The sequence below is a fragment of the Miscanthus floridulus genome, unplaced genomic scaffold (genome assembly GCF_019320115.1).
Source record: "Miscanthus floridulus cultivar M001 unplaced genomic scaffold, ASM1932011v1 fs_342_1_2, whole genome shotgun sequence".
Classification (NCBI taxonomy): Eukaryota; Viridiplantae; Streptophyta; class Magnoliopsida; order Poales; family Poaceae; genus Miscanthus; species Miscanthus floridulus.
The window spans coordinates 24,688-39,963 of NW_027096618.1; the positions used below are offsets into that span (position 1 = coordinate 24,688).

Below are 15,276 nucleotides of genomic sequence, written 5' to 3' on the forward strand. Positions count from 1 at the left end.
CGTAGGGGCATGACCACCTTGATTGCCCAATTGATCTCCATTACCATGACCTAACTTAATTACCTTTGTAAAACACATGTTAGTCACAGTAATCTTGTATTGTCATTAATCACCGAAACCCAACAAGAGGCCTAGATGCTTTCACCCCTTTCTCTATTTTTTCTCAAACCCTCAAGGCCCACCTCAATCCCTTAAATAAAGGAGAGCAACCTTTTTTTTTCTCAACCCCCTTCTTCCTCTTCCTTTCACCGACATCGTGGGTCCACATGACTAAGCACGCTAGCAAGCACATGGGTTGCTGCGCACCGTGGCGAGCACATGGGCAAGCGCACGGGCCACCACGTTGCCGCGCCCGTGCACCAAGAGAGGAGGAGGGAGAGGAAAGAGAGAAGAGAAAAGGAGAGGTTTGCCATTGACATATAGATCTCACGTAAATAGAGGGGATGGATTTTTCTCAATCTGCTACAGAAACCCTTTCCTATATCCTTCAATTTTGTTATCTCAATCTCCTATAGGAGATTTAATGGAAAAGGGAGTTGGTGGATATGCTCTTATGATAGCTTCGATTAATTAATATATTTGTATCTCAAAACAATTTTCAATTGGTTTGTAGTTTTATGTGACCCTAGTAGCTCTACCTTTTTAGTTCACCAATGCTCTCTTAAATCCCTAAGGCCTTGTTCGGTTGTTCAGGATTGAATCATAGAACATATTCGTTCTTGAGGGGAACGAGTGGATCCAGTTGTGTCATTCGATCGGGCGGGGTGGGGGGGGGGGGGTCGTTCCGCAGGTCAAAACATGGAGATTGATTTCGGGTCGCTAAGAGGCTGGAATAGCTACAACGGGTTGGAATAGAACCAGGGCCGGCTCTATTCTAATCCGAACCGAACGTTTATTTTGTGTTAGGCCAGATTTTAAATCAGATCAAATCAATCAGTACAGAATTGGGTCGTTCCGAGAGAACCGAACGAGGCCTAAGGATTCGTTTAGTCAACCCCTTCCCATCGGGGATAGAGAGAGATCAAAATGAATTAATCATTCCCTTGTCCCTACTCTTACTCAATCTCCTCTAAGGCTCTGTTCGCTGGTCTAAAACTTGGCTGAAACTGGCTAAAAACACTGTTCCGACTGAATTGTTGTGAGAGAAAAACACTGTTCCGGCTAAAAAAAGAAGCCGAACAAGTAGAATATGGGGTAAGCCGAACATGGCCTAAATCGAACAAACTCTAAAGGTTGTTATTTGTAGATCGAAGATGATCTTAATAGCAGGTATTTTCTCGTGGAAGAAATATTAATAGCTTTTCAATTATGGGCTTGTTCGGTTAGCCTGGAATGAGCCTAGAAACCATTCTGGCTTGATCAAATTTATACAAATTAGCTAACTATTTTGGCTCGGAATCTTCACATAGAATGGTTCCCAGACATGCTCAAACTTATTGGATTTATTTTGTATATTTCTTTACTGTGTAAAGAGTTGAGCGGCTATGTCTACTACAGTATTTATCAAGACATTAGTTTTCAGTCGCTGTATAGATCATCTGCATTGAAAAATATTACTCCCTCTCGCCACAAGAACATATCGTTTAGGACAAGATTTGGTCGAATATAAAAAACCTACAAACATCAATAGCTTTTCAATTTTATAGTTTGGAGACATGCATGATATATTTGCAGATTTGTATTGAAAAGCGCTTGCAGAATCTCATAAATTTAGAGGGTTTCAAAAAATACATTCTAGAATATGCTATCGATCAAAAGATATACATTAAAGACGTCAAATGTGTATCTACTGGACTACTACATACTTTTATGACTGGAGGTAGTAGTATCTATCTAGAAGATAGATGCATGCTGCCACCTTAATAGGGCGAAACTATCATTTGTATATTACAACGGATATTATACATAAGAATCCTCTTATAAATATACCCTCAAATTCAGTCTCATATCCCTCGTTCATTTCAAAACTCATTTCACCTTTCCCACTTCCTCTCTCAGACAAGGCCATGGAGCCCCAGAAGGGTTATCTGCGTCGTATTGCGTTCTTTGTCTTTGAGATGTGGTTTGCAACCGTCTTTGCTCTGCTCATCTTATTTGCGCTCGCGAGCATCGGCAGGTCCTTGGACATGCTAGAGAAGAGCTACTTCACGGAGATTGGAGCTGCTTCTCCGGGAGATAGTATCATATCTCAAGATTCTGCTGAGGTGAAATTTGTGTGTTGACATTTTTTTTACTTCCCATCATATGGCCAGTATATTTTTCTTTCATTCTTCTGATGACTGTAAGAAGGAAGGAATATGGCACTTGTATTTTTCAGATGGTTAAATCCAAACAACTAACTTTGCTAAATGCTTAGATCTATATATCTTAAACCGTCAGTAATATATTGTTCTCAAATATATCTTTAACTATCTTTAGTAGTAGGGATGCAAATATATCAGATACAGACGAATATTGCTGATATTATATTTGTTTTTATATTTTTATTCGGATTCGAATACGGATGGTATCAGATATGTCGGATAGGGTACGAATAGATATCAACATCATAAATATAGAATTTGAATATTCGGATACAAATATAGATACGGTATCAGATGTTGAATATCCGGACTCGGATACGGACATATTTGAACTCCTATAAATGGATTCGGTCCTGGATACGGCCAGAAAATATCTGTACCATTTGCACCCTAATTAGTAGGAAAATTGTGAAATAAATACTAAATCGGAGGTTTTATTCTACATCCAGTGTAGAACGTGGCAAACTGTATTTCACATGTAGATGTCTGTTACACCATGAGTTCTATCATACACATTGACTATAGGTGTTACATATGATTTTTTGCTGGTGTTCCAAAACATTTAATAAAAAGAGAAGAAATCAAAGTTGTATCTTATGTACAATACAACTTTGGCATAACATCTAATGTCTTATGTCCACTCTCATAACACAACATCACAACAATCGTCTTGTATACCTGCTTGTCGTGAAACATTTGAAATTCTAGATGTACAAGTACTTTGTTCAGGTACATAGCAAATCCTTCTACATTTCAGGCGAGATGTAACATCAAGCATTCTGGAGAGTGTTTCTTTCTAATAACCGTATAGTACTTCCATCGTATGTGACATCTTTGGATGTTGGAGTATGATACTGTACATTGCAAATAATAGCCTTATCCGTTTCTTATTGGAAGAACAGATGCACATTATATAATTCTAGTTAGCATTGTTCTCATTTTGTGGAAAATTGAAAATACAACTAGCAATATGCTTACTCCTACATACTCCCCCTGTTACATAATTTTGTAATTCTAGGATAAAAAATTTTATTAAATTATCATTACTCTTATGTTCCAAATCATTATACTTCTTAGTCCCTGCCCTTCATCAATGTACATACGACACCCAATCAAATCGGCAACCACACCACGTCTAGTGACAAATGTAAGGTGTTCGGCTGCTCCACTCCCGGCTTGTTTCAGCTTGTTTTAGCTTGTTCTTTCTCACAGAACACTATTGAATCAGCCAAAATTAGCCGAAATCAGCTGCAACTGGATCAGCTGCCCAAGAAAGAATGTAGTTTTAGACTTCGAAATTTGTCCCCAAGGGAGTGCAATGGTAGAAGTTTTAGACTTCGAAATTTGTCCCCAAGAGAGTGCAATGGTAGATATAGACAAGTTTGGGACCCACTCAAAAAAGAAAATCCATGGTGTCGGCCCTGCCTCCCCTATATGTAGATCATTCTCGTCTGCTCACACCTCCCGTAAAAGCACAATATCTTGGACGCCGTGAAACTCCTAAGCTAAGCACGCAAGTAAGAGAAAGAAAAGCAAGGGCATGTGCATAATTTTACATGCTCAGTGATCTGTCCTTGAAAAGCTAGAGCTGCTACTTAAGAAATATTTTTTGCTCTTTAATGCTCCTTGTTTTGTGTAAGATTAAAACAGCATGACAAATACGTATATATTACGAAACAGAGGGAGAAGACTTTAACTTTAACCATTGCTGCAAAACTGGGTCGTGCACCCAATTTTTGAAAGCTGAATGATTTTTGTTTCGCGTGAAATCTGAATGCCAGAATGGCGAAACTGATGAACTGCATCCTTCCTCAGACTCAATTTGCAGATTTGGCCCAGCTGCTGCCCAAGGTGGCCACCGACGACAGGACGGTGATCATCACGTCGGTGAACGAAGCGTTCGCGCGTCCAAACTCGCTGCTCGGCCTCTTCCGCGAGAGCTTCCAGGTCGGTGAAGGGATCGACCACCTCCTGAACAATGTCCTCGTCGTCGCCGTCGACGCCAAGGCGTTCAGCTACTGCAAGGCCGTGCACCCACACTGCTACCTCCTGGAGGTGAAGACCATGGACCTCAGCTCCGCCAACAACTACATGACCGAGGCCTACGTTGAGCTCGTCTGGACCAAGCTCTCTCTGCAGCAGCGCGTCCTCGAGCTCGGCTACAACTTCCTCTTCACGGTACGCGTCGGCACCAATCATCATTGAATAATCCGAAGTTTCCTCCTGATCTGGGCTGACGACGGCGGCGATTGTCCAAGATGTGCCGTGCAGGACGTGGACATCGTGTGGTTCCGCAACCCGTTCCGGCACATCAGCGCGTTCGCGGACATGACGACGTCGAGCGACGTGTTCTCCGGCGACGCTGACAGCCTGGACAACTGGCCCAACACGGGGTTCTTCTACGTGAAGGCGACGAACCGGACGGTGGAGATGCTGCGGCGGTGGCGCGCGGCGCGGGCGCGGTTCCCGCCGAACCACGAGCAGGCCATCTTCAACGAGATCAAGCACGAGCTCGCCCGCGACCTGGGCGTGCGCGTCCGGTTCCTCGACACGGCGCGCTTCGGCGGCTTCTGCCGGATCTTCCACATCGACATGGGCGCGGCGTGCACCATGCACGCCAACTGCTGCTCCGGGCTCGCTAACAAGCTGCACGACCTAAGGGACGTGCTCGGCCAGTGGAAGAACTACACGGGCATGACGCCGCAGGAGAAGAAGAGCCAGAAGTTCACATGGAAGGATCCGGCCAAGTGTGGGACTCCGGACAAAAGGGACACATGAATCCGAGAAATGCACTGCAACAGTATCAATTGTACAAGCAGGGACCAGCTGGTTAGGTTTTTAATGTTGGGACGTGTCCACTAAAGTTTTTTTTTAGAAAAGAGAATATATTTAATATTTTAGCTTCTGCATCGACCAATGCATATAGCTATTCCTTATTACAAACATGAGCCATGGAATCTCAAATACAAAGTTTTGAGCCATAGTGAATAAAAATATCATTTCCAAATTCCACATCTATAAAGCAATTTTATTGCTGAATCTCTAACCGTGTCTTGCAAACACCTCCATCTCGGTTGTCTCAATATTTCTACATCCCATCTTCATCGTCTGGCGATCCTCTTCCTTTATAACAGGGACCAAGACCTAGTCCAGTAGGTCCCCTCCGAAGATAGCCTGCAAGTAAGATGGTGTTAGGATCTTGTCAAACACTATATCATTCCGAATTAGCCATAGCGCCCAACAAATTACATTTGCACCCACAAGAATCTAAGATTTTAGTTTCCTATTTATCCCTTCCAACCAACATGTAAACAAATTATGTACGCTAGTTGGAGGTATTAAATTAAAGGAAACATGAACAATTCTCCACATGAATTTAGCAAAATGACAGTTAAAGAGTAAATGTTGTATAGACTCATCTGAAGAACAAAAACAAAACTTTCTATCTCCTTGCCACTACGGCCGTGCTAAATTATCCTTTGCTAAGACTACTCCCTTGTATAAATACCACGTAAAGACTTTGATTTTGAGAGGTAGTTTCAGTCTCTAGATTAATGTGTAATATGGTATAGCTTCTACTACTAATAAGGCTCTGTACATAGATTTGACCGAAAACAACCCATTTTGATGTACCTTCCACACAAAGCGGTCCCTCTGGCCACTCAAGTTTAAGTTCTCAACTTGACATAAGTGCTCATACTTTTTAAAAAAAATTAGAGTTCATCAGCGTTATTCTTGTGTTTTTTTAAATGTATTTGATTCCCTACGAACGCCACTACGTGAAAAACGCTTTGTAGGGGCGGCCGTAGATCGTTTGTAGAGGCAGCTCAGCCACCCGCCTCCTACCATACCGTCTCTACAAATCATATATTTATAGGGACGGTTCCCAGACCGCCCCTACAAATCGATTTGTAGGGGCGGTTGGTACTGTAGCCGTCCCTACAAATCGATTTGTAGGGGTGGCTGATAACACCAGCCGTCCTCTGCAAATCGATTTATAGGGGCGGCTACAGTACCAGCCGCCTCTACAGTACATTTTTCCGCTAAAAAAATTCAAATTTACAATTTAAATTTGACCAGAACATATATATAATTTAAATCTGACCAGAACATATATAATTCAAATCAGGCATACTGACAATCTACAAGTGCCGTCACAGCTTGTTATATAATTCAAATCAGGTATACTATAATAATAACCTCAAAAAGCGTGTGAGTAATTTTTATTTTTCCAAGTGAAATTGAGTTCTAACGCTGTAACTGAAGGCCTGATGACACCAGCCGGCAACCGTCGATGCCATGTCTGATGTCTTGTACTCCTAGCGTCTACCAACTGAACCATGGCAGCATCCTCCGGCCGGCTACAGAGTGCCGAGGCAGCGCCAGTGATCCTCCGTGAAGGCCGTGATTTTGTCCCCCAGCTTCTGGCTCCTCTTACATTGTGCCTGCACAAAGTATATAATAACCAAAAAAAAGGAAAAAAAACATTCAAAATACAGAACGTTCAGGTGATGTTGATGTCCGGGATCAGGCAGGCATCGAAGCCAGCCTGCTGTGCATACAAATGGGGTTTACATGCGAACAAAACAACCTCGGTTACCTTCATCATAGACTGATTTCTTGTTAGTTTCAGATTACACCGTTGGCCGTGCTGTGGACCTTGTGCTGTCGCTGGCGTCGTTGTCTTGAGCCTCTTTGATCCCCTGAGACGGCTGCCATCACCGGTCACCGTCTCCCCCGCTGCCGTCCATTTCATCGAGTAGTGCTGACAGAAACAGGCATGTCCAAGACACAAGCTTAATACTAGAACCATTAGCATGATACTAGAAGGTTTCAACTTGAACAATGTGAAGAGAATCACAAGTGCATACTGACAATCTACAAGTGCCGTCACAACTTGTTATTTCTCGTGAGGGTGTGGTCCAAGTAATCAGGCATCCCAGAAGACATTCAAACACGAATAGTTGCATTGCAAGGTAAAAAATAGGCCTGCAAAAGCTAGAAAAGTACATATAAACCAATCTCAACAAAGAAGATCCTAAATTTGATCACTATATATTATATAGGCATAGAAGACAATGAGGACAAATTGAAAATACAGAAGCAATATGTCAGTATCTCAAATGAGAGAAACATAGAATTGGCAAGAGATTGTGCCCATTTCATATAATAGAGAAGAGTTTGTTACAGGAACAAACTCATATATACATATGTTAGATGCTACTGATGATCTTCCAATCTAAGTTACTTATATCAAATACAACAATTCTAGTTTAGCATCTATGCAACTGGGATTTGTCCAGGCTCAAAACTAAGGACCTATGATGCATATGAAGCCATTAGCCATTATGTTCAAATGCAAAACAAACAGGGACTTGGAAAAATGGGAAAAATCAATATGGGCAAGATCTTAATTGAGTTTCAAAATATTCGAATTTATGTAGAGACAGTGGTATATCCTTAAAACTCTGATGTTACTTTACGCAGGCTTTTTATGCAAGTATATATGTATTTTTAAGAAAGTATATTAGCCATTTTATCAGAGCTCCTGCGAAAAAAAAATCATACATGGTGCTAACCTGCTAAACAGAGGAAATAGAGCTGTCCCTTGAAGCAGCCGATGGATCTCTGGAATGGAACTAACTAATCAATAAGATAAATCCCAGAAAAATACACAGTTAGCTGAGACATAGTAAAGCAAGCAAAAAGTTCAACTCTAAACTAAATGCCCATAGCTACAACCTCTATCATTATGTGTACCCTGCCCCTATCATATTCGATCTCCCAACTGGAATGTAATGTACAGGGGGAGAGAGGCCGCCGGCGTACTGTGCAGGGCCCGTCGCGGCCGGAAACACTAGATCAAGTGTGCGAAAAGCGCCCAGGCCATCGCCTCGGGATAGCCGCAGCTGGGGCTTGGCCAGGCTGCCACGCGTGGGAGGGGGAGCGCCTGTGGTAGGGCTGCCACGGTCGGGCACCCGTGGCGCGAGGGCCGGCGGGCTAGCCGTGACCAAGGGCCGGTGCGTCGGGTTCGGCCGTGCCGGGGGGCGCCGCCGCCGGAGGGGAGCCCGTGGGGACGGCCGCTGAAGCCGCCGCGGGGGTGGGGGTGCGGCCGTGGGGACGGCCGGCGGCGGGGAGGCGAAACCCTAGGCTCCCCCGTTCGCTTCGGGAGGTCGCATCGAGAGGGAGAGGGAGCGAAGAGGAGAGAAAGAGAGGGCGACGGGCGAGGCAAACCGGCTTAATATATTAGAATTTTATTGTCGGTACAGTATTTGTAGGGGCGGCCGGTGATTCAGCCGCCCCTACAAATGGACACAGCAGGGGCGGCTGGTATTACCAGCCGCCTCTATAAATCCTGACCTATTTGTAGGGGCGGCTCGTAACACCAGCCGCCCCTGCTATTCTATTTGTAGGGGCGGTTGGTCTCTGGGCTCCCGAGCACGTCAGTGTAGGGGCGTCTTCATCACCTGCTATCCCTACAAAAAAATTTGTCTCATTGCTACAAAGCGTTTTTCACATAGTGCACCTTGACTAGGCTTCGTGCGTGTAGCTGCTGAATGTTTGGATGCCTGAGTGAAGAAGGTCTGAGCTTGTTTCTCGGCGTGCAAAAGCAGCCAGCGAGCCTGCTCCTAGAAAATGAGAATAAAATGATATTAGCAAATAATTAGCACATTTTATGGTATCTTAGTATATTGCAAAAGTAAATTGAGGCTTAGACATGACGAAAATAAGTATTATAAAGTCTAAACAAAATAAATATTATTTTAGTTCATGTCTTTTCGTTTTAATTTCCTATATCAAATATCTTAGTGCATCCAATCAAATACACTCAAATTCAGCAAACACGAACAACTATTTCATATTTCAGTCTAGATGTGGCTATGCGAGGCAGGCTCTCTTGGGCCTTGGAGGCTTTGGTAGCCTATATTCAAATTTCTGCCGGTGGGCCAAAATTGAAGCCGCCAGACGCCAGATACTCAAATTCGTAGCCCGCGAAGACACAAAGGAATCCTCGGTCCGCATACGTTCCCCATTCTTCGGTGGAAAAAGTCTACTTTTGCTCCCTCATCTTTTGCGCTAGTTCGCTTTTGCTCCCTCATCTCTAAAACCAGGCACAAGACCTCCTTCATCTCTCCAAACCACGCACCTGACCTCCCTCGGTGGTTTGGCCTCCGGTATTCGCTGAGTCAGGCTAAAAATAGAAGACGCGAGCGCCCGCTGGTCACGCTCCTCTTTTTCCCCGAGTCCATGCGCGCCGCCGCCACTCCATGCGCGCCGCCGCCACCGTCTTGCCACGCCGCCATTAGGTTCGTCGTCATTGCTAGCCTGAAATCCTCCATGGCCCCTGGCACATCTCGCGTCCTCCTGCCGCAGCCTCCGTCCACAGAAGCGCCGCCGCTAGGAGGGAGCGGGCTGCCGCTAATCTGGTGCCCATACTGCGGGAAGGGGCGGATTTTGGAGCTGATGTCGAATACAGATGAGCACCCAATGGAAAGGTTCTTCAAATGCCCGAGGAAGTATAGACAGGTTAGATTTTTGAAATTTTGTGGTGTTAATTGAAAGCTAGGGTTTGTACAGTGCAAACTGATTTTCCTTTTTTTTAGTTTCCTCGCTGTGATTTCTACATGTTCGAAGAAGAATATGCCAACTTTCTTGTTCATTATGGGATGCTTCAAGAATCCGAGATGTGCCATTACCGTCCACTGGAGACGACAGATTGTGTGGAAGCTGAGGTGTATGAACAGGCGCTACCACTGATGAAGAAAGAACCTGTTGGGGGTGTATGATCCTCGGAGGACTGTGGCTTCGGCCAAGAAGGGAGGCACGAAGAAGCAAAAACATTGGAATTGGATGATGTGTGTTGGCGTTGCTGTCCTAGTGTTGTTAGGTTTCAATTCGGCCATTCTCCTTGTGTTGGTTGTCATGCAAATGTATAAATGACAACTGTTTATGTTTAATTTTCCATTGTAAAATGGTTCCAGTGACTTGTTCCTCAGTTATCAATGCATATGACTATGGAGCTCTTTGCTAGAGAATGACCTATGGTCCAGCACATGATATTGCATCTACTAGCCAAAATGACTAGTGAAACTAATTTTTAGCATATTCATCAGGACAATATGACGACATCAGAATGAAGGAGACAACCAAACAAACTTATTTATCAGATTATACAGATTTTCACTAGTAACGAAACGTCCTTGTCAGTCGGAACCAGTAACGAAACGTCGACGACAGCAGAGTATCACGAGCAACCTAACTTGCCCTTCTCCGCCTAGAGTAGTGCAGGTAAGCTGAATCCAGGCCCTGATTATGACATTGTCACGCGTCTCCGCCCAGATGGGTATTGCACCTTTCAGAACTCACCAGCTACCAACTAAGAAAGATTGTGGCACATGTTCTGCAGAAGAGAACATGCCCTGGTTGCTGCTGGGTTCGTGGTGCATATATCACTTCTTCACCTCACTGGACTCATCTGCATACATGGAATAGGCTTGTAGGTTCACTGGACTCACTGGACATATATCACTACAGGTAAGCAAGAGAACATGCCCAGATGGTTCACATAACTTAAGACAAATTGTCATACATGGCAGTTCTAGTTTACTGCGTACATAAGAGGAAATAGATAACAACAGTCTTATCAGGTAGCATACATAATTGTCATACATCATAAAGGGCATATTTATTCAAGTCTGGCATACAACCAGACACACAAACACATCACAACTTATCAGATTTCTATGGAGGAAGAATCTGGAGTGGATTAGTTCCATATTTGTTTAGAATAGGCTTCTTCTTTGCTGGCTCTTGAGCAGACACATGAGCAGATACAGTCCCACCAGTTAGCTGTACATTAACACTGCAGTTAACATTGGAAGTGGGCACTCTAGCTTGCAGGTTAATTGTAGCTGACCTAGAAGGAATTGTTGAAACCCTTGCACGTGCACTTGATTTGATGACGTTTTGTGAGTTTGTTGCCTTTGCCTACAACAATCAGAAGAAGCTAGAATTAATTTTAAATACAACTTGCATAACATAAAACTTGGAGATGTTGGTAAACATACCTTTTTCATGCTCTGTGCACTAGATACATCAGATGTGGCAGTCCTTTTTGTACCACTTGCCGTGCTCTTTTGTGTATTGGAAAGCACAACCATAGCATTTGGGTTACCTCCTGCAGCTGACTGAGATCCTGTTGGCTGTGATACTGGAACTGACTTATATCCTGTTGGCTGTGATACTGGAACTGACTGAGAGCTACCTCCTGCTCTCTGAGAACCTCCTGCATGTGAAGGTCCTGCTCCACTTATGTTCGTACATGTTGACTTATTGTGTCCAGGCAAGCGGCATTTGCTGCATCTGATAATTGTTCCAGTTTTTGACATTTTAGTGGCCTTTCTCACTTCTGTTGGTTCCCTTCTCCTCTCAGTCTTTGGCCTGCCAGGCATTTTCACATAACCAGGAAGCTCTAAGGGGTTCCCTATCAGATGCAGGCCAGCTATTCATACCCTCAACTGGGTTTAAGCAATGACTATATGTTTGGTTGAAGTGGTGTACAGAGTAGCAGTCAGCCACATATTCATCTAGGCAGTTGGTCTTGAATAATATACATGAAATGGCATGGCAACAAGGAAGTCCTAGACAATTGCCAATACCTACAGGAACATTTCTTTGACACCAAATCAACTGTGAATCTATTGTCAAAATGCTGAACTTCAAATTTGTCGTTCCCATTGCAGATGGCATGGCAGTGTGCAGACATAGAAATGTAGACATTAAATTTTTTATTGATGTTTGGGCAGATAACCATTGTCCACTTCTGTGATTTAGTTCTTTGTTCTTGGATCCTAACCATTACTTTCCTTCTAATAGTTTCAAGCATGGTGATTATAGGAAAGAACCTAGCCTCGATGATCCATTTGTTGAATGACTCACAAATATTATTATCTACGGAGTCACAATTAGAACCCAACCTGAACCAAGCTCGGCTCCAATGCTGAGGATGTGTGTTCATTATAGCTTGTGCACCTGCTCTAGTGTGTTGTGCTAGCTTTGCTCTTGCCAAGTTGAAAAGCATCAAACAAGGTGCTTTGGCACACCTCCAAAATTTTTTCTGGTAGTCCTTCTTCGTAAACTCCTTCTTCCAGTTTGCATAAATGTGCCTAGCACAGTTCCTGTGTTCAGCTTTAGGTGCCCATTTGCTGACAGCATTAAGAATTCCCTGAACAAGTTGGAAATATTATAAATCATCTGCCTTCATAGTTACAAATTTTAACATAACAAATGTTTTACAGCAGCATACCTTTTGCTGGTCTGAGATGAAAACCCATCCATGTCCTCCCTGCACACCAACATCCCTAAAGAGCATATCACAGAACCAATCCCAATTGTCGTTGTTCTCCTTGTCCACAACTGCCCAGGCAATAGGGTACATCTGGTTGTTGGCATCTCTCCCAATAGCACAAAGAAGTTCACCGTTAGTTGCTCCTTTGAAAAAGCATCCATCTAACCCAACAACTTTCCTACAGCCAGCTTTGAACCCTTCTTTGCAAGCATGCAGACATATGTACATTCTTCTAAAAATAGGAGGCTCTACATTATCTTCCTTGTTCACAATAACGTTGCTTCCTGGGTTGCTTCTGAGAAGCTCCATTTGGTAGTCATACAGCCTAGAGTACTGCTTTTTAGTTGCATCCAAAGCTTTCTGCATCACTAGTGATTTTGCTCTCTTTAGCTTCGACTTAGAAACGGTTGCAAACATTTCTTCTTGAACTGTCTGCTGCATGTGAGGTATTTTCCAGCATGGGTTGGCAAAAATAAACTTTTCATATTTCCTAGCGATTACAGCTGAGGTCACTAGTTTATTGTCTCTTCTAGGTGGACACATGTGATTATTTGTAAATGTAGATATTTGCCAACTATCAGACCTAGAAGTATTTGACAACAGACATACCCATGGACAACCTTCCCAGTCACATATTGCCCTCACCCTCTTTGGGTCATTCTTAATAAACCGAATAACCTTTCTCTCATCCAAGCCATGCTTAAGTGCAGCCTTCTTGAAATTGCTTCTTGGAACTAAATTTCATTCCCAACTTAAACTTGACAACAGGCTTCTTCTTGTTAAATCTTGGATATAGGCTACCTTGCCCTGTACCTCCTAACTCATCAATAGATTCTGCATCACTACTATCTAAATATGGAGTGTTGTTGCCATCATCCTCATCCTCTTGTTCATTTTGAGGCCTAGAATCAACACCTTCATATATCACATCATCTAAGCTTGCTGCCTCACCCTTCTTTATCTTCTTCTTGAAATCCTTAAATTTCTTATGAATTTGGGTTGCTTCTTCATCATCACCAGAACTACATGAGTCTCCAGGCATGTACTCACCTGTCAGTGTTAGACATCTCATCTCCATTTGTGTCTCCTGGCATGTTATTTGGAGTACAGTAAAATTGACTGACAAGGTCAACTTGCTTATCTATTTCTTTGCTTTCACCTTTCCAAATAGTCAAAGGTTGCAGATCTTCATCTTCTATCTCATTATCCTTGGAATTTTCTTCCATCTCTTCCTCATAGACACTTGCTTCAATAGCTGCATCATACTCATGATTTTCAGCATACACATCTGCAACATCACCTTCAACAATGTAGTCAGACATGATCTGGCACACTTTGTCATCAACTAAAGCTCTCAGGCCTGTGCTCATGTCTCTCCCTAGAAATAGCCAATGCAAAATTGTGCCTTCTTTGACATTGCAATGGTCACGGAGATGGCCAACAACTTCAGGCAGCGACAACTTGTCTCGGTCGATATAAGACATAGCTTGAGTACCTCCAACATAAAACACTCCATTGCTATTCCTCAAGAACTCCCCATTAAAATGAAACCGAACAGGGAGGAAGTCGCAACCATCCATGCCTAATCACGTGACACCTACATGCAGAAGATACAGGCTACGAGGTTCAGTACTAATAAAATAGGTGCGGTAAGAACATTAGTGCTTAAAATAGGACTACAAGTGCTTAAAATAGGACTACTGATGTACCCATTACTTGTTAAATTACACAATCACCAAGAAAAACAACTCAAAAATACAGGATCCATTTGCGGCTTAGCGCTCACCGTGGTTAGCGGCACTGTGCTCGCGAGTTGGAGTGATGCGCTCGCCGAGGCCCAGTAGCACCGCTCCTGCATGCGCGTTGCGCCCGGCGCCCGCCCAAGCCCAGCGGCACCGCTTGCTGCGCCCAATGCCCACTGCCCCGCCGCCTCTCGCAACTCGAATGCCGGAGCTAGGGTTCGTCAGTTTGGGGGATTTTTTTTGAACGAACAGAGTCGATCAGATCTTGGGCACGGGCACTTCTACTTGATTTAGTGCTGACTCAGCGAATACCGGAGGCCAAACCACCGAGGGAGGTTAGGTGCGTGGTTTGGAGAGATGAGGGAGGTCTTGTGCCTAGTTTTAGAGATGAGGGAGCAAAAGTGAACTAGCGCAAAAGATGAGGGAGCAAAAGTAGACTTTTTCCTTCTTCGGTCACGGCGGCTGCTGCTTTGCGAGTCGCGACCGCTGCCAGCGGCGGCGAGCACGGAGCAGCAAATCAGGCCTTTGCTCTCCGCTGAGAGAAAGTAAAACTTCACGATGTCAGCCGTCTTTGTAACGTTGCTCTACTCAGCTCTGATTTCGCCTGCACCGCTGCGAACCTTCTGGCAAGTTTGGACGCCGATCTCAGCCAGATAAGCCATGGTTGAAAGTACTGTTTGTTGATTTATTGTGAAAGGAAAATATTATTGATTGGCTGAAAAAGTACGGCTTATAAACCAAGCGAACATGACTGTTGTTCTGAATCTACAGGCCGCTGCTTGCCCTTGGTCAATAAATTTCAACACCTTTTCTTTCGGGTAGCATCTAGTAGGAACATCCCATATTCCAATCTGATTACTAGTAGTTCACTCATAATTGTTGG

At 43.8% G+C, this 15,276-nt stretch overlaps 1 protein-coding gene and 1 pseudogene across 1 annotated transcript; one reads left to right on the plus strand and one right to left on the minus strand.

Annotated features, from left to right (window-relative positions):
* Positions 1-4,085: 4,085 nt before the first annotated feature.
* Positions 4,086-5,081, plus strand: LOC136531412 (uncharacterized protein At4g15970-like). Its single transcript, XM_066524074.1, has 2 exons — positions 4,086-4,481; positions 4,575-5,081. The coding sequence occupies exons 1-2, from the start codon at positions 4,086-4,088 to the stop codon at positions 5,079-5,081; spliced, it is 903 nt and encodes a 300-aa protein (XP_066380171.1).
* A 5,964-nt stretch (positions 5,082-11,045) lies between these two features.
* Positions 11,046-14,231, minus strand: LOC136531413 (uncharacterized; annotated as a pseudogene).
* Between the last annotated feature and the right edge of the window lie 1,045 nt (positions 14,232-15,276).

What these genes read in the sequence shown, in the direction of transcription:
- LOC136531412 (XM_066524074.1), top strand. Translation starts at nt 4,086, where the DNA reads ATGGCGAAACTGATGAACTGCATCCTTCCTCAGACTCAATTTGCAGAT. An exon ending in GCTACAACTTCCTCTTCACG is followed by an intron (nt 4,482 to 4,574) that starts GTACGCGTCGGC and finishes TGTGCCGTGCAG; the next exon opens with GACGTGGACATCGTGTGGTT.